Consider the following 26,333-nt stretch of genomic DNA (forward strand, 5'->3'; position numbering starts at 1 on the left):
CCTTGTCATACCATAAATATGCATGCCAGCCAAACCTATTATCAAATCCTTCCAAATCCAGAATATCTGCATTCTCAAGAAGTAGCCACTCTTTCAACCAGCAGAAAGCTGCCGATTCATAGTACAGTCTCAAATCCGGCAGGGCAAACCCCCCTCTTTCTTTTGCATCAGTAAGTATCTTAAATTTTATTCTGGGCTTTTTGCCCTGCCAGATAAATTTAGATATATCTTTCTGCCACTTCTTGAAACAATCTAGTTTATCCACAATTTGTAATGTCTGAAACAAAAATAACATTCTAGGCAATACATTCATTTTGATCACTGCAATTCGGCCTAACAAGGAAAGCTTCAGATTCGACCATATTTCTAGATCTTTCTTAAAGAATGTTCCCTCTCTCTCAAGAGGGTTTCTTGTTCTCCAGATATCTATCAGGTCTATGTTTTCAGTCATTTCAAAAAAGGTCTTAGGTAGTCTCCCGTCCTTAGAGACCACCTGTCTTTGTGCTTTATCCATATTTGTAGAGACCACGCCATTCATATCTCCTAATAAGATCACCTTATAATCCAAATAATCCGTTAATGTCTCATGCAATTTCTTGTAAAATTCTGCCTTCCCTTCATTTGGTGCATAGATGCCCACTATCAGGAGTTTTTCTCCTTGGATTTGTATCTCAATTGCCAAAATTCTTCCATATTCATCTTTAAAGATCAATTTTGGGGCCAATTTTTCCTTTGCATAAATCACCACTCCTCTTTTCTTAACTTTGTCTGATGAAATAAATTCCTGTCCTAATCTTTTATTTATAAGTAGTCTTCTGTGTGCCCTTGTTACGTGGGTTTCTTGTAGACATATCAAATCCAATTGTTCTCTTTTCAAGATATGAAAGACCTCACGCCTTTTTCTGGGAAGGTTGAGTCCATTACAGTTCCAAGTTAAAAATTGCAGAGACATTATTAGTTAGTTACCTCCAGCTGCTCCCTGCAGCTGTTCTTCTTCCGTTGGTGACTTCAGTCCAAATGTCAAGTTTCCAAGGTCTGTGTCAGAGGTCGAGTCTAGCACTCCTTTCACAAGGTCCTCCTCGTTTCTGTCTAGGAATTGTTCTTTATCTTGCACTGTTCTTATTTTGACTTTCTTTCCTTTGAAGTTAAAAGACAAACCTTGTGGAAATTCCCACCTAAAAGGTATGCTATTCTTCTTCAGCAGGTCAACCAGATTCTTAAAATAAGTTCTTACCTCCAGAATATATTTTGGGATGTCCTTATAAATTTGAACAGAAGCATTTCCAATCTGAAGGGTTCTCTGGTAATGTAAATTTAAAATTTTATCTCTTTCCTCTTTAGATCTCAGAGTTATCAGACAATCCCTTGGGATCTTCCTGCCTTGCCTTCTGCCCAATCTGAAGGCGGTTGTTATCTTAAAATCTTCTTCCTCTGAGTTTACCTGCCAAAATTCTGATAATTCTTTTGTGAGAAAGTCCACTTCACTTTCAGGGACCAACCTAAGTCTCAAATTCTTCTCTTTCCTCTGCATCTCCCACAAAGACAAGGCCGCCTCATGCTGGTCCAACTTCTTACAGACTGGTATTAGACTTTCCTGTGTAGTTTCTGCAGTAATTTTAGCTTCTTCTGCAATTTTTCGAATTGTGGCGTTTCCTTGAACCAATTTGTTTATGGTTTCTGTATTAGATGTAATGCTTTTGGTATTTAAGTCCAATTTTGTTGTAAGTTCTGTCAGTTGTTTGGTATTCTCCGTGCTCTGCTTAGTCAAATTTTCTAAAGATTCATTTATTTTAAGTAATGCTTGAGTCACTGAATCCATGAATACGTTTATTCCTTTCTCCTGTCCAGCTGTGCCTGTTCGCAGTAAGCCTGATATTGAGCCTCTTTTCTTTTGTGCAGCTTTAGCCTTAGATCTTGTTGTTATGTCTTCTGCGGAACCACTCATGTCCCAAGGTCGTTCCCACAGGAACAGCTCTTAAGTAGCAAAATCCAGTGACTTGTTTTTATTTGACAGTCTATGTTACAACTGTAATCTTTCAGCCCTCTAGAGGGAGCAATACATTGTGTCCAATAAGCAGAAGAAACCAAGAAACCGAAAACCCCTTTGGAGAGAGGTTTTTTTTTAGAAACTTTCAGTCTTTTAGAAACTTTCAGTCTTCCAATTGCAACAGTAATATTTCTGTAAAGTCCCAAAAATTGTATCTATTTGAGCTCTCCGCTTTGCAGCAGGTTTTGTCAGACAGTTCCTGTCAAAGCGTTTCACCCAGGCAGTCTGTTCCCAGAGTCAGAGACAGCAGGAATTAATCACTTAAATTTCCTCTCATGCAGGTTAAGCCGAGTTTCCTTTTCTTCCCCCCCTGCTCCTGCTTGCTGGAGGGGTAGTTAGAGTTCAATGCCAAAGTTAAATAATTCAAAAATTCAAAGTTACTTTTCCTTCAATTGCGGCTTTCCAGTTCCGTTGCTTTAAAAGCCATGCAAACCGGGGGAGGCAGACTTCCTTTATTTACCATCCCCGTTTTCAGCCAAATTTCAAACGTTTTTTATAATCCCAGTAGGTTTCCAATCCTACTTACGGGTATTTCAATTTCAGTCCAGATTTCAGGAAGGAATCGGCGCTCTCCGCTTATGGCGACGTGGCTTCACTTCACGGGCTGGGTAGCGACTCTCAGCACCGCACGATCCCCCGATGCTCCTCCGGAGCCTTAAAAAAGGCTCTTTTGCAGTAAGGGGGGGGGCGCAAAAGGTGCCCACCGAGTCTCCTTGTTCACAGGCTTCCGCGCCTGTGATTTTAGGGGTCCCCGCTTCGCCGTAGCGGTCAGACCCGAACTCGTGAAGCAGCCCTCTCTCCGGAGATCGGGAGAGAGCCGCCATTAAGCGCTGGCGCCGACCGGAAGTCGATCCAAGCAGAGATGTATTCTGGTTCTGGCATAAATGAGATGTATGGGATTGCACTTTTCTCCTTGTTCACTGCTCTGGGCTCCTATAGAAAGGGCAGTATAGAAAAATAAAACCAAGAATGCAATAAGGCTAGCACAAAATAGTTGAGCTGTTAACCTGCAATTCAGATCTTGCCTGTGTGCCGTGCATGGAGTAGACCTCATATGAGAACAATAGGTAAAGGGACCCTTGCCCATTAGGTCCAGTCATGGCCTACTCTGGGGTTGCTGCGCTCGTCTCGCTTTATTGGCTGAGGGAGCCAGCATATAACTTCTGGGTCATGTAGCCAGCATGACTAAGCCACTTCTGGCGAACCAGAGCAGCGCACGGAAACGCCATTTACCTTCCCGCCGGAGCAGTACCTATTTATCTACTTGCACTTTGACATGCTTTCGAACTGCTACGTTGGCAGGAGCTGGGACCGAGCAACGGGAGCTCACCTCGTCATGGGGATTCGAACCACCAACCTTCTGATCAGCAAGCCCTAGGCTCTGTGGTTTAACCCACAGTGCCACCCGCGTCCCTATGAGAACAATAATATTAACCTATTTTACAAGGTCATCCTGGTTTCCTGGCAGAGCTTCCCATTTTCACACCACATGTAACGATGCCTCAAAATGACCTGTATCAGGGGTCGGGAACTTTTTTAGGCTGAGGGGAGCCAGAGGCATTATCAGAACAGGTTTGAACCAGGCAAAAACACTCAAGTCAGAGATGGTGAGGAGCATGGGCTGGGGATGTCCCAAGTGTCAGACAGAGATACATAATCACATTTGGGGCCCAGGCCTGAGGTTCTCCACCCCTGAACTCTGGCCAATACAGACACAGGTTCTACACACCACATTGCCATGGACTGGTTTGGCATAGAGGAATGGTGGGAGGAGAGGAACCCATTGGGGAACTACCAAAGGAAGAAGGCTGAGAGCCCAGGGAGTAGTGGTGGAACAATGATGAGTGTGAAGAGGGAGAAGACTGGGAAGAGAAGATGTCAGAAGCTGAAGAGTTAACGGGGCTTTGTGAACAGGGAGAGTCTGTGCCAGAGAGAAGTTGAGAATCAGAGGCAGAAGCTGATGCAGGAGATGAGGGAGGCCAAGACGTAGAGATGAGTCAGGTGGGTGAAGAGTCACAGGTGTCTTCCCCTCCTGCTGTGACAAGCTCTCCTCCCTCCTTGTCTCCCAGAACCAGAAGAGGGATTAAATGGGCAGAGCAGCAGCAGGCTGCATCCAGGCACAGTCTCTGATTGCTTGGAAAAAGTCCTGGAGAGGAGGGGATTTTCAGTCTCCGCAACTGATTCATGGGGTAAGACCCACCAGAGATGAGCTGCTGTGCTCATTAGGCCTAATACTCAGCCAAGTCTGTGAAGATTGTGTTTTTGCTAATAGTTAACTCCAACTTTGAACAGTGTGATTTACTGCTGGCTCACTCTTTGACACGCATCAAGATTATTACAAATAATTAAAATGAGATTGTGTACTTCCTATGCATGTCAGAGTCACAAACCCCTTTGATTTACACATCTAAACACATTTAATCTTATTGTGTATATTGGTCTTTGAATCTGAATTTTGTTATGCCTACTTCTTTTTAAAATCTGTTGATTTTTTGATTAAGCACTATATAAATCTCGTTAAGTAAAAACAAATAAAAAGGGATCGCTTGCAAAAACTTCAAGCTGAAACAGAGTGAATATTGTGAAACAGCTTGTGGGCTGCAGTGAGGTGAGAAGAAGCAACTGAAGCATATAAGCAAGTGAGCCTTTGCAACTCCATTAGTGGGAAATAAGAAAGATAAATCTGTAAATGATGACAAGATGGCAGGATTGCTTTTAACCTGAGTTGTTGGAAGAATGTCTGAAAGCAATTTTCATTAACATGAAAGATAAGACTATAGCTGATGAGCATGTTGCTTTTATTATTCAGCAGGGATAACCAACTGGCACTGTGTGGTCACTGGAGCAATATTCTCTGGCCCATCATTATACTTTATCTGGCTATAACTATATTTGGATCAAGGTGTGGTAAATAATCACTGTAAGGAAAGTGGGGGAGTTTTCAGTGGTAAGCGATAGATGTCCTAAGCAAACAATAGATTTCTCTTTAAATTGTATGTGCAATGCTGACTTATTGAGGGTGGGGGCTTGGAACACAACTTTAGTTATTCTGTTCTCTAAGGCTCGTTTTGAAGCTTGTCCAGTCCCCTGCCTTGAAATGAGGTTTTGATTCAAAATGGGATAATCTGGTGCTATTATCTGATGACATCTCTCTCTCTGCTGTTGCCAAAACCATCCCATCCCATTCACTTCCCTTTTCCTTCGAAACTTACCAGACAGCAGCAGAAACAGCTGTGCAGATGTTAGGCTGTGGTGTCCTACCTGGTTCCTGGGATTCTTTCAAGAATGCTAGATGAGATTAATGTTGGTCTGATGCTGGAAGGCACTTCTCATTTTTTGTACATGCTCAAGTACATGTTGTTGTTGTTTAGTCGTGTCCGACTCTTTGTGACCCCCTGGACCAGAGCACTCCAGGCACTCCTGTCTTCCACTGCCTCCCGCAGTTTGGTCAAACTCATGCTGGTAGCTTCGAGAACACTGCCCAACCATCTCGTCCTCTGTCATCCCCTTCTCCTTGTGCCTTCCATCTTTCCCAACATCAGGGTCTTTTCCAGGGAGTCTTCTCTTCTCATGAGGTGGCCAAAGTACTGGAGCCTCAGCTTCAGGATCTGCTCAAGTACATACTGGAGTACATAACACAGATAAGATATAGATGAGATCCTGAGTATACATGCATGTTTTGTAACTTTAAAGCATGTGGAGAGAGAAGGGCGGTTAAGCCTTCAAAGCAGCTTTCAATGACATCAGATGCACAGTGTAAATGTTCTCATGGATGCAGCTGCCCACTAGGCAATGGATTAACTCTGCCCATTGTATTTCATACAGGTGGCTGTCTGCAGTGCCAGGTTTCAGTCATTCCTCACCCAATGCCAAATAGATTAAGGCAGCCAAAGGCTAAAATCTCTTTTTTCCCCAAACATTTTTTTATTGGTTTTCACAACATTATAAACAAACAAACAAACAAACAAACACATAAGACAAACAAACATAAATCATAGCCTTATTGAAAATTACACTTATTAACATTGTTAAGTGACTTCCTCGCTTCCCCTTGGTTGAATTTCATTGCATATCCTTTTAACGGTTTTCCAAATCAAAGGCTAAAATCTCAGTGTTTTGCTTTGAGGGGGGCAATGCATGTTGTTTATTAACTGCCCCCCGCCTTCTTTAGGTGTGCTGTGCAGTTGTTGGGGCCATTTTTACAGCCAACGTTTCTCAGTTCACCTACGATGAGCAATTAACATGGGAAGCAGCTTTCAGAGCATTGCTTCCCAAACATCTGATAGCTGAGACATCTTTTTTTCTGAATTAAAACCGAAGGCAGCTTTACTCTTATGCCTGCAACACTATTAATTTATCTACCCTAAATGGAACGCCATGAGGGACGCAGGTGGCGCTGTGGGTTAAAGCCTCAGCGCCTAGGGCTTGCCGATCGAAAGGTCGGCGGTTCGAATCCCTGCGGCGGGGTGCGCTCCCGCTGCTCGGTCCCAGCGCCTGCCAACCTAGCAGTTCGAAAGCACCTCCGGGTGCAAGTAGATAAATAGGGACCGCTTACCAGCGGGAAGGTAAACGGCGTTTCCGTGTGCGGCTCTGGCTCTGGCTCTGGCTCTGGCCAGAGCAGCAATGTCACGCTGGCCACGTGACCCGGAAGTGTCTCCGGACAGCGCTGGCCCCTGGCCTCTTAAGTGAGATGGGCGCACAACCCCAGAGTCTGTCAAGACTGGCCAGTACGGGCAGGGGTACCTTTACCTTAAATGGAACGCCACCCCTTCTAAGTTTCTGCATGAGTCAACATTTTGGCTCATACAGAGATACAATGGTGAGGCTCCTCAGTGGGCACTTCTGCATTGTCTATCTGTGAGGAATTACTTAATTATCAAATTACATGTGGCATAGAGACCACTCTGCTACTTGCAGTGTCTGAATGGAACAAGCTACGTCAGAGATGTAACTTAATGCAGAGATATCTACCACCAGAGAAGGCTGCTGTTGTATCTTGGCCATTCAAGAGCTTTGATTCATGTACAGTATTACCTTTAATTTTCTAGTTCCTTCGGGGACTTAAAATGATAAAACCTCCTCCTCTCTCATTTTTAAAAGGAAAAATTTCTGGAGATCTTGAGATAGCTATTCTCCTTACATGACAGATGACTAAAGATTTGTAAATGTAAACTTAAGGTTGGCTGCCATTGCTATTTCGTGTAAATGGATTTGAATAAGTAGAAAAATGTATAAATACTCAATGCATTGAACAAGTCCTTTCTTAGAATGAGAAATAGCTTTATGTAGTTTTTGCAAGCAACCAGGGTTGCTCTCTCTGATTAATATTTCTTCTAGGAAAAGGGTGGTAGTTTGAAACACTGACAAATACATTTACAAATGATTTTCATCTTAATCTATACCACTTTACATAAGCTGATTGAGTGTCTAAATTAAAAGCTTTTATTCATCATGTGAAAATGTAAAGCTATCTCTTTTAGAGACATAATAAAGCATCAGGTTTTTAGACCAAACGTTTATTCACTTCTTTTTTTCTTCTTTTTTTGGAATGTTAACTCAACTTGTGCTCTTGCTATCAAGCTCCTGCTCAGGTTTTTAAAATGGAGTCTGCATCATGTATTGCATCTGTCAGGAAACTGTCAAGTTTTATCCTTTATGCTGCATTTAGTATGAATTTATTATTGTGATTGTGATTAAAAACCATAGTGGGACAGCTATCTGGCCATATGCCCATTACCTACTCCTTATTAATTTCAAGCTAGGAAACAGACATGACAGCCAGCCAGCCAGATTCCTTCTTTGCTTGGGAGTCAGGTGATCCAGGAGAGCCAATAGCACACCACTTCCTGCTTCAGGGCCAGCTGTACTCTCTCAGGCTGCCCATCTATACAGTACTAGCAATAGCAATAGAAAAACACAAGTCACACACTGTTGACGTCTTAGTATTGGTACATCTGGTTTAAACTTGAAGTGGTTTTCCACTCCAGCTTCCAATGGAATCTGAAAGAACAGGGATTGTTTGTGACTTGATTTTTACTACAAGTTCTGTGTCACTCTAACCCAGAGGTCGGCAGGGTTTACCTCGTCTGGGCCGGTTCACTCCAGCAGAGATCCCTCCATGAGCCGGGTCACGTTCATGTGTGATCACACGCGGCTGCGATTTTCGGCGTCTGAGCATGCACAGATGCAATTTCTGGCACTGCGGAAGCGAGTGCCCGCGCTGCGCTGCACCGGTTTAGCACAGCGTGTGGAGACTCGCCAAGTGGGCGGCTTGGTTCAGGGGCGGTTCATGAGCCAGTTAAATGATCCCCGTGGGCTGCTTGTGGTCCAGGGGCCTTAGGTTGCCTATCCCTGCTCTAACACTTAAAAAAAAAATCTTCATGGTGCCAACAGAGTGACCTGCTCCTCTCCTAACCCCTCTGCTGATACGCCCCCAACTTCTGCTTCTTGGTCTGTTCCCTGCACCGTCCAGCCAGCTGTGTCTTGCCGTGGAGTAAATTAAATGTTGGTTCTCACATGTATTCTTCACTTGCAGCCCATTCCTAAGGTATCAAGCCTTTAACCTGTTTGTTGGTGTTTGTACCCTGCTAGCTCCTGGTGATCACCCCATTTGGATTGGTTCCTTTGACCAGCATAACATGGTCTCTGAGCAGTGGCATAGCATGGGGGGTGCAGGGGGGGGGGGCCGGCCGCACCGGGTGCAACATCTGGGGGTTAGGGTTAGGGGGCGCAAATCCATGGGTTAGGGGGCGCAAATTACTTGCCTTGCCCCGGGTGCTGACAACCCACGCTATGCCACTGGCTCTGAGCCTAGCTTTGACCAAGAGTGGAAGGAGGTTTTGGAGCCAATCTAGTGAGCTAAGGCTTTGTGTGGCCCAAGTAATACCTGCAGCCTCATTTTGTGCAGCTGCAGATAAAGCCAATGACAGAATGGTCTGGAAGCAAAGAATATGTTGAAAATTCCCAGGGAAGGTCCTTTAGAAGCAGTATAGTTTTAAAAACTCCTTTGTGTATTTTAAACGAAGCAGTATTACAATAATAAACCAATCATTAAGTGGGGGAAGTACCACTTTATATGTAGGGACCCATTTGTTTGTGATCTCTCATTTGTAGATAATTTTTTTTAGCAAAACCACAGGGGATAAAGTTTGGGAAGAAGTGAAGCAGAAGACATTAAGGGGAAAAAGGGAATATTTTCTGCACTAAGGCAGAAAAAAGAGAAACACTAATAACCATTTCCCTGCAGATACAGCTTTTTCCTTTCTTTGCTTTTTTTTACAATTTCAGGATAAGGGTTCATAAGGTGCCAATGTTTACTTGTAATATTGAACAAAAAATCAAATTTCTAAAATCTAAGAGTTTTCTGAGTTTCCTTTTTTATTTTTGACCTTTTTTCTGCATGGTATGCCCCCAATTCAGCTTTCCATGTGCAGCTCCCTTGCACTACAGCAGGTGTGAGAAACCTTTGCGCTGAACTATAAGTCCCATAATCCCTGGCCGTTGGCCATGCTTGCTGGGACTAATTGGAGTTGTAGTTCAACAACATTTGGAGAGCCGAAGGATTCCCACCTTTGTGTGACAGAGACCAAGGAAAGGATGCACTCTGTGTTGAACTGGCTTTCTCCTCCAGACAGTCATCTCTTTGGTGTGGGGCAGGGGATATGTAAAGAGGCCACTTGCTCTGCTGGATTCCAAACCAATTCAAATATTGTGCAACTATGATTGTTTTCTTTTGAGTACATCTACAGCAGGGATTAGGACGCGGGTGGTGCTGTGGGTTAAACCACAGAGCCTAGGACTTGCCGATCAGAAGGTCGGCGGTTCGAATCCCCGTGACAGGGTGAGCTCCCATTGCTCGGTCCCTGCTCCTGCCAACCTAGCAGTTTGAAAGCACATCAAAGTGCAAGTAGATAAAAAGGTACCGCTCCGGCGGGAAGATAAACGGCGTTTCCGTGCGCTGCTTTGGTTCACCAGAAGCGGCTTAGTCATGCTGGCCAATGGCCTGGAAGCTGTACGCTGGCTCCCTCGGCCAATAAAGCGAGATGAGCGCTGCAACCCCAGAGTCGGCCACGACTGCACCTAATGGTCAGGGGTCCCTTTACCTTTACCTTTACCTTTACCTTTACAGCAGGGATTGGGAACTTCTGGCCTTCCATATTGATGGACTCCAGCTCCCATCATCCACCACGCTGGCTTAGGCTGATGGGAGTTGGAGTCCAACAACTTTTGGAGGGTCACTGGTCTTGATCCCTGATCAACACTATAATTTTTAATGGGTTTATGCTGGTTTAACTGTAACATAAAGACATTTGGGGGAAAATGCAGCCTTGTAAGTGGATTAGGGATTTCTTGTTAAAAATCCTTAGCTTTCACATAGTGCTACAATTCTGTAAGGCCCTGGGGACTCTCTCACAGTAGGACCCTTGTACGTTTTACACCATCATGGTAGCTTGGCGGAGAAGGGAGGGCCTACTTTCTACTACACTCTTGCTGCTGATGGGTGGTATTGCAGCTACCAGCAGAGATCATATGCTAAAAAGGGGCCAAAAGGATGTCACCTTGTCCTATAAAACTGCTTCTAGCCTGGCTCATTAGTCTGAGCTGAAGACTGAGTTCTCTGCCTGCTTGCTTCTCAGCATGCCTGCAGACTTCTACCTTTGACAAGTTCCTAGGAATCCACGGCAGCCATGGCACTGAAAGCTGCTTCTTCTCATTAGGCATTGCATATTTGAAGACCAAAGTACAAAATACCCATCAATTGTGAAGGGTGAATGAAAAAAAACCCCCGAAACACTCACAGTAGCGTCAGTGACTTTGCTTATTATAAGACATTGTATAGTAACAACATAGGGTTAAAATACATGGCTGGTGTTGTAAATTAGGCTTTAATACATTCAAGAGTAAGCTTTTGAGCCTTGTCGATAGTCTCCTCCTCAATGAAACATGCAATAGTGCCCCTGGCACTCACTTAATGAGGCAGCAGGATGATCAAGCTAGCACAAGCAACAGAAGTATAAAACAGGGAGAGGGAACCTGTGGCCCTCAGTTGTTGTTGGACTACAATTCCCATCAACTGTGCCTGACCATTGGCCATCTGGCTGGGGCTGCTGAGAGTTACAGTTCAGTATCTGGAGGACCAGATGCTCTCCATCCTTTCTTTTATATTGTAAAAGAAACCACCAAGCCTACGATCCTAACTCCACTTACCTAGAACTAATTCTGAGTTAGACACGGTTTAGGATGTGCTGTAAAAGTGTGTTTGCTTTTTAACCTTACTCTTTGTTTCTTACCCATTCCAATCTTATTTTTTTACAGTTTCATTTTTCTATGTATCTACAGTGGTGAAGTTAGATATGAAAAGAAAAGAGAAGTTCTTTGGATTTCGAAGGTGAGAAAAAAATCACTGGCTACCTAATAGTAATCCATCATGATTGCCAGTATAGTTTTGAAATTTGATAGCACTGTCAGGAAGCAGTTTTGACGAGAGAAGTAGTGGGTGTTGTTAACTGATTATCTGCTGGCAAGAACCTCAGGCCCTTCCATGGTAGAACCCTCTCAAAGTCTGGGTTTCTCTCAGAGGTGTGCCCTGATGTTACACAGCAAAGATGTTGACCACACTTTTATGGTGACTGCAAATGAATCAGCTTTACTCCACCACACTGCACTTTTCACCAGCTGTAATTGGTTAGCTATTTCGGATACATAAGTTAACCAACACTAGAGGGATTGTAACAAGCGATAACAGCTTTCTGGTCTAACAAAAAATTCTCCCTTGGCCCCCAGAGTCACTTCCTCAGTTACTTGATCTTTGCCTGTTACTCAGAAACCGTTTCATTACCAGAAACCATTTAATTTCGCCTTCTGAGAGTGTGGCAGAAAGCACCAGTTGCAAAGGGCAGGAGAAGACAAATGAGATATATCTCCATGACAGCAATGAGTGAAGCATTATTAAGAACAGGGATTCAGTCCCAGAATAAACACAGGTGAAGTGAGACATGTGTAGTGAGAGGTTTGCAAAATTATGCATACCTGGAGAACGTGAATAGAAGTATGTAAAAGATAACTACAATGTCCATCGCCTTTGAACACCGAGACAACACATTTTCAGAACTGGTCTTCAAAAAAGCCAAGCAATGAGCAAGGCCTGTTAAACACTGATATTTACTTGTATTACATTTCTTATAAATTAGAACACTTTACCCATAGAATATTTCAATAAAAACTAACAGAACTGGGAAAACGTTAAAGTTGTTGCAAAGTAAAATGCAATAGGGAACAGAGTTCAGAATTAACCGGGGTCATCATGATGGTGGTCTAACAGTCTAACGGTTCAGCTTCTTGGTTACAAAAAAGTCTTAGAATGGCAACATACCGTATTCTTGCTGTCTAAGCCCATACTATTACAGCAGATGGAAAAGTGCTGTGCTCAGTGGTAAAACACATGCTGTACATTCAGAAAACCCCTGGTTCAAGGCCTGATATTTCCAGTCAGAGGATCTTGGTAATAGCATTGTCTGGGACTTTATTGGGGTAGGCAGTGGGTCTGACCTTAGTATAAGAGTAGGCTCATTATGAAGTCATCAGTGATGCCACCATTGTTTCTAGGGAGGGGGCTAGAAACATTCACCTATGTGGGGTGAATGTTCTTCAGTGGCAGGGACTGGGCAGAGGAGGAATGGTGGAGACCGCCTCCCCAGCCTGACCCTTCCAGAGAAGAAGGAGACAGTTCAGAATTACAACAGGGGTTTGAAGAAGGTCACAGCTCAGAGGCAGATGTGGGGAAAAACTGGGAAATAATGGGAAAGGAGGAGGAAGAAGAAGAAGCACCACCAGGGGAGACACAGCTAACAGACTCAGTGTCTTTAGAAAGCATTCCAGACCCCCCTCTCCCAGAACCCAGTGAGCATTGAAACTAGGAGAGCAAAGAGCTCAAAGGCAAAAGGCCCTTTCCAGTACCCGTAGCAATGACTCATGAGGAAGTGGGAGAGATGGAGGGGGTGGGGTGTCACTTGGAGCAACACCATTACTCTAAGAGGCTGGATTTCTAAGCCTCTCTCTGTGAATATTGAATAAAAAGCATTGGTAAGAACTTTCCTTGTTTTATCCATTCCTGGCAACCTACTGTGGGGGGTTGGATCATCTGATGCCTGGTGTCCAGTGTCTCAAACCCTTAAGTGAAAAGCAACAAATTCCTGTTTTTCTGGGATGGTTTCCTTCTTCCACAGAGCATGAGGGAGGAAGGTAGCACTTGCCTAGCTAACCAAGTCAATCAAATCAACCCTGGTGACCAATGAGGTGATGGATGTTGCAGACAGAATGACCTCAGTCAAATGCACTACCTCATAGGCATATAGATATATAGACAAAGAGGAAACAATAAAAGAAAGCCAATATAAATAGAGAAGAGGTTAATGCACCATAGGGGGGCAGGAAAAGACAAATGCATTTGAAGAAGTGAGTATCTCCATGCATGCCATCTCTGATAGGGTAACAAGAAGGGAAGAAACTAAGGTAAAGGTGCATGGGGTGGATTAACAATTTTAGCAACCACGTGCAAACCACATCACAATCAGGTGACTCGGTATTAATAACATACAAAAACAAAATGCTGTCAGACCAGAAGTAACTATTCCATGATGCAAGGTTAAACCTGCACTGCAGCTGATGAATGTTGGGTGCCATTAAGGTTGACCCATAGAACCATAGAAGTGTAGAGCTGGAAGGGACCACGAGGGGCATCTAGTCTAACCCCTGCAATGCAGGAATCTTTTGCCCAACATGGGGCTTGAACCTACAACCCTGACCTTAAGAGTCTCATGCTCTACCGACTGAGCTATCTGCTTATCCGGTTGGCCAAGTGACAGGATGATCTGTGGCACACAAGCCACTAGAAAGTTCTGCATAAGCACCATTGAATTGAATATTAAAATGATGTTAATAGCTAGGCACAGCACAACTAAAATAAAAAGCACAGACCTGGTCGCAAGCTTACAATAACATAGGCTAATTCGGGCACGGGAAACCTGTGGCCCTCCAGGTGTTCTTGGATTCCAGCTCCCATCAGCATCGCCAACGGCCAAGGATTTTGAGAGCTATAGTCCAATATCTGGAGGACCACAGGTTCCCCATGCCTGGACTACACACACAAGAACAGGCGGATGTACAGAGGATCATGAAAAGGAAATTAGGTTGATGGTGTTGTAGTTCAGAGGCAAGTTATTAAGAGGCATTTAAAAAGGTAAAGGTAAAGGTACCCCTGCCCGTACGGGCCAGTCTTGACAGACTCTGGGGTTGTGCGCCCATCTCATTTAAGAGGCCAGGGGCCAGCGCTGTCCGGAGACACTTCCGGGTCACGTGGCCAGCGTGACATTGCTGCTCTGGCGAGCCAGAGCTGCACATGGAAACGCCGTTTACCTTCCCGCTGGTAAGCGGTCCCTATTTATCTATTTGCACCCGGAGGTGCTTTCGAACTGCTAGGTTGGCAGGCGCTGGGACCGAGCAGCGGGAGCGCACCCCGCCGCAGGGATTCGAACCGCCGACCTTTCGATCGGCAAGTCCTAGGCGCTGAGGCTTTAACCCACAGCGCCACCTGCGTCCCCACAAGAGGCATTTAAACCCAGCTTAAATCCAGGCTATTCCTCCCTTGCAGGTGCATTTCTAGTAGTGCTTGTTCTGTGACTGGAGACCAATCTTCCCTTACTTTTGTCTCTGTAACCATAGGAGTGTAGTAAGTTGACTTATTCTGAGTCAGATCCATCGGTCCCTCTAGCTCAGTTCTGTTTACACTGGCTGGCAACAGCTCTCCAGGGGTTCAGGCAGGAGTATCTCTCCCAGCTCCAACTTTTTTCCAGTGCTTTTCCAAGCTCCAGCTCGTTCTCTGGCTACAACCCCTTTTGGTTTCAGGAGGACAATGTGACAGTATGGAAGTGTGTTAGACTCGGGCCAATGGAACCTGGGTTCAAATCCCCACTCAGTTATGAAGCTCACTGGCTGATGCAAGACCACCCAGCATCTCTCTCAGCCTTAATCTATTCCTGTGTCCTAACAGCAAGCAATGTGTCAATGGAAGCAGCTGCAAGGGCTAGACTACTGTTTCCCAAACTTGGGACTCCAACTGTGTTTGGACTACAACTCTCATCATTTGTGACCACTGAGTCCTGCCAGCTGGAGATCATGGGAGTTGCAGCTCGACCACAGCTGGAGACCCAATTTTTTTTTTTGGGGGGGGGGGAATGGGCTAGACTCCAAAACGTTTCTCAAACATGGGTCCCCTGGCTGTTGCTCGACTACAAGAAGAGTTTGGATTTGATATCCCGCTTTATCACTACCTGAAGGAGTCTCAAAGCGGCTAACAACCTCCTTTCCCTTCCTCCCCCACGACAAACACTCTGTGAGGTGGGTGAGGCTGAGAGACTTCAAAGAAGTGTGACTATCCTAAGGTCACCCAGCAGCTGCATGTGGAGGAGCGGAGACGCGAACCCGGTTCACCAGATTACGAGTCCACCGCTCTTAACCACTACACCACACTGGCTCTCCCATCATCCCTAGCTACCAGGACCAGTGGTCAGGGATGATGGGCATTGTAGCCCAACAACATCTGATGGAGAACAACAACAACCGGGAAAAGATAGACATAACATTTTACAAGGACAGGAAGAATTACTACGGACAGAATAATTGCCACACACAGGAAGAACAAGGATATAGTTTGAGTGCCTCACTTGTAGTTCTATAAATCATTTAATGTGTCAAGCATGAATGGAAGTTATTAATATTGCAGTTGTTGCATAAGGGATTATTATTTTGACCGGAATGTAATTGAAATTAGTAAGATTTTGGAATGCAGAAATAAAGAAAATAATCAAACTATCAAATATAGCACGCAGGTGTGTGTGTGGACCTGAATTATATAATTCAGTATTTTTATGATTGGTATTAGCAATTGCATTATAATTTGGTATTGTTATAGTGAGGCATTTATTGGATTGTAACTGAAAAATGAATAAAAATTGGTTAATTGGAATGATATAATCAGGAAGAGGCGTGACTGCTGCAACCACAATAAAGAATTAATGCATCCATAAGGTGGGAGGGACAAGGGTGCGCTGTGGTCTAAACCACTAAGCCTAGGGCTTGCCGATCGGAAGGTAGGTGGTTAAGATCCCCACGACGGGGTGAGCTCCCGTTGCTCGGTCCCAGCTCCTGCCAACCTAGCAGTTCGAAAGCACATCAAAGTGCAAGTAGATAAATAGGTACCACTCCAGCGGGAAGGTGAATAGCGTTTCGGTGCGCTGCTCTGGTTCTCCAGAAGCGGCTTAGTCATGCTGGCCACATGACCTGGAAAAACTCTGCGGACAAACGTCGGCTCCCTCGGCCAGTAAAGCGAGATGAGCGCCGCAACCCCAGAGTCGTTCATGACTGGACTTTACTGTCAGGGGTCCTTTAGCTTTGAGGAGGGAGGGAAGGAAGCCGATTAGCTCATATGAGCCAAAAAAACATGAAAAATCCAGGAAGGATGTATTTAAATATTGTAAAACGAAAACTTAATAAAAAAGGAAAAATTAATAAAAATTATCAACAACACCTGGGCACCCAAGTTTGAAAAAAAAAAAAAAAGGCAGTCTTTGCTCCCAGGTAAGCTCATCCTGGGAGGAGAAGTTGCATCCCACCTGGCCCCCGACGGTTTTGGGTCCACGCGTAAGAGGCCCCTCGCCTCGCTCCAGTGGCGTAGCGTGGGTTGTCAGCACCCGGGGCAAGGCAAGTAATTTGCGCCCCCTAACCCATGGATTTGCGCCCCCTAACCCTACCCCTACCCCTAACCCCCAGATGTTGCGCCCGGTGCGGCCGGCCCCCCCTGCACCCCCCACGCTACGCCACTGCCTCGCTCACGTGAGGAACCCGGAATAGCGCGGGCCTCAGTCAACGCGGGCTCTTCCGCCTCGGGATCAGCTGACGACAGCTGGGCTTCCTCCCAGGGCATTTAATTGCAGGCGCAGCTGGGGAAGGCTGAGGAGCTCTTTTTCGCGCCTTTTTTTTCTTTCCTCCCCCCCTCCCCCGCCCGTCGCGCTCCTTCCCCTCAGCCCACCAGGGGCGGCCACCTTAGGAGAAGCGAAAAGTCCCCTCAGGAGTCTTGCCTCTCCCTTGAGTGGGGCGTGTGGGGAGAGAGAGGCAGCACATTGTGGGGGCAGAGATGTCAGGGGTCGTGGTAAATGGAACTCAAGTAAGTGCCTCCCCACTCGCCCACCTAACCCTATTTGTTTGACAGAAACACTTGGTTGGTTGGGGGGCGGGGGGGCGGGCGGCGTCTTTCCTTTAAGCGTCTCTCAGTTTCGCTTTCTTCTCCCGCCCCCCTTCCTTTCTCAGCCTCTGCTTGGAGTCCTTTAAAACTTCTCTCTCGTGCTTCCTCTTACCCAAAACGCCTGACTTCTCTCTCCCTCCCCCAACGCAACGAGGAGAAGATGAAGAAGGGGAAGAATTTCCCTTCCCCTTTCTCCTCATGGCGTCAGCCCCCCCCCCCCCTAGTCCCAAGTCATGGGTTCAAGCTGGCTATGGGAAAACTCTCTCAAATGACTATTATTATTATTATTGCATCCAATGGGGAGCAGTTCCTGCTCATTACAGCCGTTTTGAACTTTCAGGATGAGACATAGTCATGACTGGTGGTTGAAGACTTGCTTTCCTCTTCTCTTCTCCTGCCCCCCTAAGCAATAGATCACAGCTTCTATAGCCTACATATAGTACAGTGGTACCTCGGGTTACATATGCTTCAGGTTACATACGCTTCAGGTTACAGACTCCGCTAACCCAGAAATAGTGCTTCAGGATAAGAACAGAAATTGTGTTCCGGCGGCGCAGCAGGAGGCCCCATTAGCTAAAGTGATACCTCAGGATAAGAACAGTTTCAGGTTAAGTACGGACCTCCAGAACGAATTAAATACTTAACCCGAGGTCCCACTGTAGTGGTATTTAAAACGAGAGTCATCACAGTGTCCCCTTTTTTGCTCTTCAAAATATGGCAACCCTAAATAATAATAATAAATTTCATTGCAAGAAAAGGTGCCTAGATATTCTCTTGTGGTGACCATAATCTCTGTTTAAAGTGCCATTTGGCAATTAGCTTATCTATGTGAGTTTCTTACACTGCAAGGAAGTGTGCACAGGATTACGGCAAAGCTTTCCAAACTGTGTGTCGGGACACGTTAGTGTGTCAGCTGCAGTGTGTAGGTGTGTTGTGCAAACGCTCCCCACGCTCCTCCCAGGGCTGGAAAGGGGTTAGTTTAACCTCCGGTTTGCTAGTAAAACTGAATTACTGTGTCATGAAATGATGCAAAACTGAATTACTGCATTGCAAAATGATGCATGTCTAAAAAGTGTGTCACCAACATGAAAAGTTTGGAATGCTCTGGAGTACAGGCTTGGTATACTCTCGTATGAGGCTGTTTGTCAGACTGAGTGTGAAGCAGGGCTCCTGTGCCTAATGCATTAAAGGGATTTAGATGCAACTTCTCCCATCAAGGTACTGCAGTTATAAGAAGCTTTACCTGCCAAAATTCTCCCTTTCTAATGCATGTATTAAACTGTCTTAATGCAGCTTGGGAGCTCTACATGGCTATGGTGTTCTGAAGCCTCAGACCTCTTTAGTGTGCCTGAGCATCTGTACGTTTCCTGAGTACTGTACAAGGCCATGGGCATATGTCTGTAGCCTCATGTATTCTCTGTGAACTTAAGGAATAAACAAACAGCCCCCCAATAGTCTTAGAAGGTGATAGATTGCAACTTTGAGTGGAGTCTCTTCTTCCTTTCCTTGGAGGTAACAGACATAAGCAATATTTGTGTTCATGGGTTCCTAGACATCACCTCTTTGGAACAGGGCTGTGCCCTCAAACTCTTACTGTAGGGGTAATGTCCTCTAACTGTTGCTTTAAACTTCACTGTGGATGCAGAGTATATATTCCGCTTACTAGCAGAAGGTTTAAGTTTCTCTGACCCACAGATAAAATGATCAAAACCAAGCATGCTCTTAAGGTCCCCACTCCCATTGCTGCTAAAGGGTCTGTGCATGTCTCATATGGATAAGGAGCACGTGTAGAGTTTTGTACACATTGCTTTGTATGCAACAACCCTGTAATATAGGCCAGCTATTTTATCTTGACTGTTGCAGGTGGGAAAAGGCTGAGGAAGAGTGGCTTGCCTAAGGGCCACTTACTGAGTTCACAACAGTTGTAAGATTTGGACCAAGGGGGCTTCCAGCAAGCCCATTGAGAAAGGCTTGCTTTCTTAACACGTTTTGCAGAATGCACTTTTGCCCAGGTGGTAATACTAATTATTATTCCTGCCATTATGCTGCAGCTGCTACCAGTGTCCTCATTACAACATGCTGCACTTAAAAGCCATGTGTCCATGGGGAGGGTTCGATACATGTTTCAGATCAGCTGTGGGTGCTGACATAGTTACACTGAAGTTTTGCTTGCAAAACAGAAAATAATAAAATTGCACATAGCTGTCATGAAATTAAATATGGTGTATGTGTGTTCTTTTTATTTTGAAAAGGGGGTTTACTGCCCATGCCTCAACTTCCATTTTCAGCATAGTAGTAACCATTTTCAAGGTGTTTGTGTGTGTGTTTGTTCTTTGTTTCTGCAAGATAGAAACAGTACGCAAAGATACCTACAAACTATGTATCACTTTTCTTCCTTTTTTTGAGAAACATTTTGCACAGATTACAGAAACGTCTGAGGGTAGAGTAATAGACTTTTCATTGAGATAGCAACTAATGAATTACAACCATAAAAGAGCTCTGCTGTACCAGATGAAAGAGCTTTACTGCCTCTGAACATGGATGTTCTATTTTTGCTAATAGCTGTTGAAAAACCTATGTTCTCCACAAGGTTTGTCTAACACCCTATGCTAATAGTCACCACTGTCTCTTTTGATAATGATCTGTTGTGTAGAAAAGTCCATTTTCTTGTCGTAAATAAGTTGTGCTGTTGAGCAATCCTTCTCTGATCCTTCTTTCTTTATAGGCTTGATGGTCTTCACTATACAGCCGTACCTCTGCTCCCGAACACCTTCGGAGTTGAAGGTTTCGGCTCCCGAACGATTGAAAACTGGAAGTGAGTGTTCCGGTTCTTGAACGTTCTTTCGGAAGCCGAACATCCAACGGGGCTTCCACGGCTTCCGATTGGCTGCAGGAGCTTCCTGCAGCCAATCAGAAGCTGCACTTTGGAAGTTGAACGGACTTCCAGAACAGATTCTGTTCAACTTCTGAGGTATGACTGTATACATGCTAAACATTTTTTCATGATTATGGATAGGATTCATTTTAGAGCACTAAACCTTGAGCTTTCTCTTGCTTGTCACAACATTTAAAAGGTGTGGTCCCTAAAAATGAAGAATCAGTTACCATAGTTTGACTATATACATATTTGGAAGTAAGTCTGAGCACATTCCATGGGATTTTTATCCTGGTAAGTGTATTTTTGGATTTCAGTCTAAAAGCCAGAACCCGTGTGAATTTATTCAGAAGTAAAGCAATATTTGAAATTCACCAGGTGTGTTTTGCAATTGGGGCAGGTTCAATTGCCACCATGTGGAGATCTCTGGATGCCAGGCTGGTGGCTGACATCTCCATCTGGCTGGCCCCTCCAACTTTCCTAAGCTGGTGAGCACAGAAGAGCTTATTTATTGCACTTATATCCTGCCTTTTTCTCCAAGAAGTACATAGTTCACACCCCTCCTCAGTTAATCCCTACAATGACCCTGTAAAGTAGGTTAAGAGGCTGTGACTGGCCCAAGGTCACCCAGTGAGCTTCATGAGTGAGTGGGGATTAGAACCCTGATCTCCTAGGTCCTAGTCCAGGGGTCAGCAACCTTTTTCAGCCATGGGCCGGTTCACCGTCCCTCAGACCATGTGGTGGGCTGGGCTATATTTTGAAAAAAATATATGAACAAATTCCAATGCCCCACAAAAAACCCAGAGATGCATTTTAAATAAAAGCACACATTCTTCTCATGTAAAAAACACCAGGCAGACCCCACAAATAACCCAGAGATGCATTTTAAATAAAAGGACACATTCTACTCATGTAAAAACACCCTGATTCCCGGACTGTCTGTGGGCCATTTTGAGAAGGCGATTGGGCTGCATCCGGCCCCCGGGCCTTAGGTTGCCTACCCCTGTTCTAGTCCAATACACTAACCATTACACCACACTGACCTCTTAGAGTACTTTTGCTGTGGGACAGAACCACAGCAGTTGAATTGTAAAACCAATTCAATTAATATTCAAGCCCATATATATTTACCTACTTAATTTACTGCTATCTACAGTAAATTAAGTAGGTAAATAAATATGGGCTTGAATATGAATTGAATTGGTTTTATTCTGGATTGTTTTATTTGATGTTTTAATGTGTTGTAAACCACTTTTTTTTTAAATATAAAGTAGTAAAGAAATGAAAGGAATAATAACAATGATAGGGTTGGTGTGTGTCCTCTTTTTCCAGGACATGCCCTCCTTTTCAGGGTGTAAAATTTCTTTCTGGGTGGATTTTTTAAATTTCCCAAAATGTCTCTGGCTATACTTTCTGGATGAGACATAGATATGACTGGTGGTTGAAGACTTGCTTTCCTCTTCTCTTCTCCTGCCCCCTCAGCAGTAGATCACAGCTTCTGTAGCCTACATATAGTAGTGGTATTTAAAATGAGAGTCATCACAATGTCCCCTTTTTTGCTCTTCAAAATATGGCAACCCTAAATAATAATAATAAATTTCGTTGCAAAAAAAGGTGCCTAGACATTCTGTTGTGGTGACCATAATCTCCGTTTAAGGTGCCATTTGGCAATTATCTTATATATCTGAGTTCATTACACTGCAAGTAAGTGTGCACAGGATTATGGCAGAGCTTTCCAAACTGTGTGTTGGGACAAGTTAGTGCAGGGGTCAGCAATCTAAGGCCCATGGGCTGGAAGCGGCCCGTGGAGGTTGTTTGACCAGCCCATGAGTCACCCCTGAACCAAGATACCAACGTAGCACAGCTCAGTGCAGGGACTCACTTCCGCTGTGCCAAAATTCACTCCTGTGCAGACACTGAAAATCGTGTCTGCGCACCTCATGCAAAAATCACCTCATACGTGCCCGAAATCCAGCCCACAGAGGGATCTCCATGGGACCGATCCAGCCCAGGCAAGATAAACCTTGCTGACCCCTGCGTTAGTGTGTCAGCTGCAGTGTGTAGGTGTGTCATGCAAACACTCCCCATGCTTGCCTCAGGGCTGGAAAGGGGTTGGTTTAACCTCTGGTTTGCTAGTAAAACTGAATTACTGTGTTGCGAAATGATTCATGTCTCAAAAGTGTGCCACCAACATGAAAAGTTTGGAAAGTTCTGGAGTACAGGTTTGGTATACTCTCCTATGAGGCTATTTGTCAGACTAGGTGTGAAACAGGGCTCCTGTGCCTAACACATTAAAGGGATTTAGATGCAACTTCTCTCATCGAGGTACTGCAGTTTTAAGAAGCTTTACCTGTCAAAATTCTCCCTTTCTATGCATGTATTAAACTGTCTTAATGCAGCTTAGAAGCTCTACATGGCTATGGTGTTCTGAAACCTCAGACCTCTTTAGTGTGCTTGAGCATCTGTATGTTTCCTGAGTACTGTACAAGGCCATGGGCATATGGGACAATGTCTTATGTCTGTAGCCTCATGTATTTTCTATGAACTTATTAAATAAACAAAGAGCCCCTTCCCCATAGTCTTAGGTAAAGGTAAAGGTAAAGGTACCCCTGCCCGTACGGGCCAGTCTTGACAGACTCTGGGGTTGTGTGCCCATCTCACTTAAGAGGCCAGGGGCCAGCGCTGTCCGGAGACACTTCCGGGTCACGTGGCCAGCGTGACATCGCTGCTCTGGCCAGAGCCAGAGCCAGAGCCGCACACGGAAACGCCGTTTACCTTCCCGCCGGTAAGCGGTCCCTATTTATCTACTTGCACCCGGAGGTGCTTTTGAACTGCTAGGTTGGCAGGCGCTGGGACCGAGCAGCGGGAGCGCACCCCGCCGCAGGGATTCGAACCGCCGACCTTTCGATTGGCAAGCCCTAGGCGCTGAGGCTTTAACCCACAGTGCCACCTGCGTCCCGCCCCCATAGTCTTAGAAGGTGATAAATTGCAACTTTGAGTGGAGTCTCTTCTCCCTTTCCTTGGAGGTAACAGACATAAGCAATATTTGTGTTCATGGGTTCCCAGACATCACCTGAAGATGTTAAGTGCAGATAGCATGAATTCCTGTCTGCCCAAAAGGGTGCACTACTTCTTTCCAGAAAACCAGAAGGACTTGTGGTCCCACAAGCTTCATGTTCAGAGAGATGTCAAGGTTGTTTTGCGCTGTTGTTTTGATATGACTTTTCAGTGGGAATCAAAATACATTTTAGTGCTGGGAGTAGCACCCTCTATTACTTCTTCCTGAAGCTCATAGTTACATTATGAAACTCTGTCTCACAGGTGGCAGTGATGGCTTTAAAAGAGGATTAGACAAATCCACGGAGGAGAGGGCTATCAATGGCTACTAGCCATGAGGACTATGCTCTGCCTAGTTGGAGGAAGTCATGCTTCCAAATACCAGTTGCTGGAGGAGGAGAGTGCTGCTCTGCTGCAGGAAGGGAGAGAGCTGTTGTGCTTGGGTCCTGCTTGTGGATTTCCCACAGACATCTGGTTGGCCATTGTAAGAACAGAATGCTGGACTTACCCCAGCACAAATTATGTAAGCCACTCTCCACATCACAGTTGCATAATGTAGCTGGTGAAATGGTGCAGAGTTTTTCTTAGACTTTGGTGAAAACTCCCCAAACTCCGGTCAAGCCATACTTATGTGAGATGTACATCATTGTGGTCAAACTTAAAGTGTGGGGTTAATCTACTGCAGCTTTCCCTGGTGTCCTCCAGCTGTTATTGAACTACAACTCCCATAAATCTGGCCCACTGGCCATGTTGGCTGGAGCTAATGGGATTTGGAGTCCAGCAGTTGAGAGGGTACCAGGTGGGTGAAGGCTTCTTTACTGCATTGGGTGACTGCTGTCTTCAGATTCTGACTTCATCATTTATATATAGGCAAGGAGCAAACTTCTAAATCCTTGAACTATTTTGCTCTGAAGCAGCCTTGGGTGCTATTTTCTTAACAGATGTCAATAGTCTTACTTGTAGATTTGTGATAATGATACTGATAAAGCTGCGGCTTACTCATCTGCATAACCAAACACTCCAGGGCTTTAAAAGTCTGCTCCTCTATCATATAATTGCATACCACTGAGGTCCTGCCTATTTTCTTTTGAGTCCAAATCCCTACTGACAATAAACTCCTAGTGTACTTCCCCTGCCTCACGCTTTGGCCATAGTGAAGTTGGACTCACATTCTGACTGCAGGGGAACTCGGTATTTTTAAGAACCCATTAACACTTTGTGCATCTTACAAGGTTAGAATACATGCTGATCTTCAGCACATCCCTGCACAAAGTGCCTGTTTGGTGGGGACAGCTTGTCTCAGTCTACTTGGTACCCACTGAACCTTGTAAATTGGTTGGCTGGACGTGCTCTCCAATCATTCAAAGTCCATGCAATTTCTGAGACTTCTTTGTGTGGCAGCTTTCCCATATTCTAATACCCACATGGTTGAAAGCAAAACCATATGGATATTGTAATAATAAATCTGTGAGTAAACCTGCCACACAGCTGTGCTATGTAAGTCAAGGCAACTTCTGAAGAGAGGAACAGCAGTTGTGTGGAGAAGCTGCTGGAACTAATCTGGGTTAATTTAAAGGAATTGTCAGATAAAATTCACCCCAGAGTTTCAGGCTGTTATAAGTCTCTGCTAATCTTTCTTCTTGTGCTTTCTTTCTTGGTCTGATTTTTGGCTATATAAAAGTACTTAGATCACAAACCTAAGTGCTTTATCATGGAGGACAAATTCTACTGAAACTAGTGAGTCCTTCTAGGACATGTAAGTAAACATGATCAGGGTGGGAATGCAAACGTACCTACATTCCATGAGTATCAGTGGAATGTAAGTACTTGTGTGTGCAGTGAATTTTCCCTAGAGCCAGAGTACAGGGTCCATTTGTACACACTACTTCTGTTGCTGTACTTCTATATGATGCTAGCATTTCCCCTTTGTGTTGCTACATATATGGAAGCCCTACTTGGACTCATGGGGCAATTTCACTGATTTGTAGCATGCATGTTATGAACTGGCGTTCTTAAGTATATTCAGAATTGCTTCACCCAATAACATCAGATTTTCAAACAGATTATTTTAAGAGCTATATGAAATGGTGGCTTTTGTTATGTGGTGGTGCTGTCTTTAGGCATGGCAGTGCCAAGCTAACTTTGTCATTGCTTTAAGATCTGTACCTTCCTCGCAACCATTGGCCTTTACTTTGTCCCCTGAGTCGTCATAATCACCTTCTTCTTCTTTAGTGATCACTCATAGCTGAGTAAGATTGTCTTCCATGAACATGGTCTTAACAGTGAGTCTATAAATGACTGTGGAAGCCAATTCTGGATCTAGATGTCCTTCCACAGTGGGGACATAGGTTTCTGGGTGGGAGTTGATTGTGATGAGGGTTTGACAAACATGCCTTCCTCTTAACACATTTCTCCCTTTCATCCTGAATTCGAGCATCTTCAAAGTCCATGACACCTTTGGTAAAGGCTGTTCTCCAATTGGAGCACTCGCAGGCCAGTGTTTCCCAGTTGTCAATGTTTATACTACATGTTTTTAGATTTGCCTTGAGAGAGTCTTTAAACCTCTTTTGTTGACCACCAGCATTACGCTTTCCATTTTTAAGTTCAGAATAGAGTAGTTTCTTTGGCAGGCGATAATCAGGCATCCGAACAACATGACCAGCCCAACAAAGTTGACGTTGAGTAATCATTGCTTTGACACTGGTGATCTTTGCTTCTTCCAATACACTGGCATTAGTTTGCCTGTCTTCCCAAGTGATGTGTATTGTTTTTCGGAGACACTGTTGATGGAATCTTTTGAGGAGTTGGAGATGGCACTGATAAGTGTAAACATAAGAGAAGCATCCTGTCAATCCTCTGCAGGTCTGCTCAGAAGTCCTAGAAAATTCATCTTCCAGGCCAACATTTATAGGATTGCAGTCTCGGTTGTGCTTATACAGGGCCAGAATCCACAGTAGAAATAAACATTTCTTTTCACTTTTAATCGGGTTTGGGGGGGCTGGCTGTACCTTTTTGCATTTTTTCCTGGTGTATACATTAGGTGACCCCGTGTATTT

At 44.7% G+C, this 26,333-nt stretch overlaps 1 protein-coding gene and 2 long non-coding RNA genes across 3 annotated transcripts in view; 2 read left to right on the forward strand and 1 right to left on the reverse strand.

Annotated features, from left to right (window-relative positions):
- Positions 1-2,900: 2,900 nt before the first annotated feature.
- Positions 2,901-13,204, reverse strand: LOC307216602. Its single transcript, XR_013839199.1, has 3 exons — positions 12,420-13,204; positions 5,260-5,392; positions 2,901-2,980 (listed from the first exon to the last, which is right to left on the reverse strand). It is a non-coding gene; the product is annotated as an uncharacterized lncRNA (long non-coding RNA).
- Positions 5,293-6,419, forward strand: LOC307216619. The gene is made up of 3 exons (XR_013839225.1): positions 5,293-5,403; positions 5,677-5,940; positions 6,147-6,419. It is a non-coding gene; the product is annotated as an uncharacterized lncRNA (long non-coding RNA).
- A 3,811-nt stretch (positions 13,205-17,015) lies between the features above and the next one.
- The window catches only part of LRMDA (leucine rich melanocyte differentiation associated), a 744,858-nt gene continuing 735,540 nt past the window's right edge, over positions 17,016-26,333 (forward strand). Inside the window, 1 exon segment of the mRNA XM_079977056.1 lies at positions 17,016-17,267. Coding sequence (XP_079833182.1) covers positions 17,238-17,267 — 30 coding nt within the window. The 5' untranslated portion in view covers positions 17,016-17,237.

Source organism: Podarcis cretensis (assembly GCF_951804945.1).
Source record: "Podarcis cretensis genome assembly, chromosome: 5".
Lineage (NCBI taxonomy): Eukaryota > Metazoa > Chordata > Lepidosauria > Squamata > Lacertidae > Podarcis > Podarcis cretensis.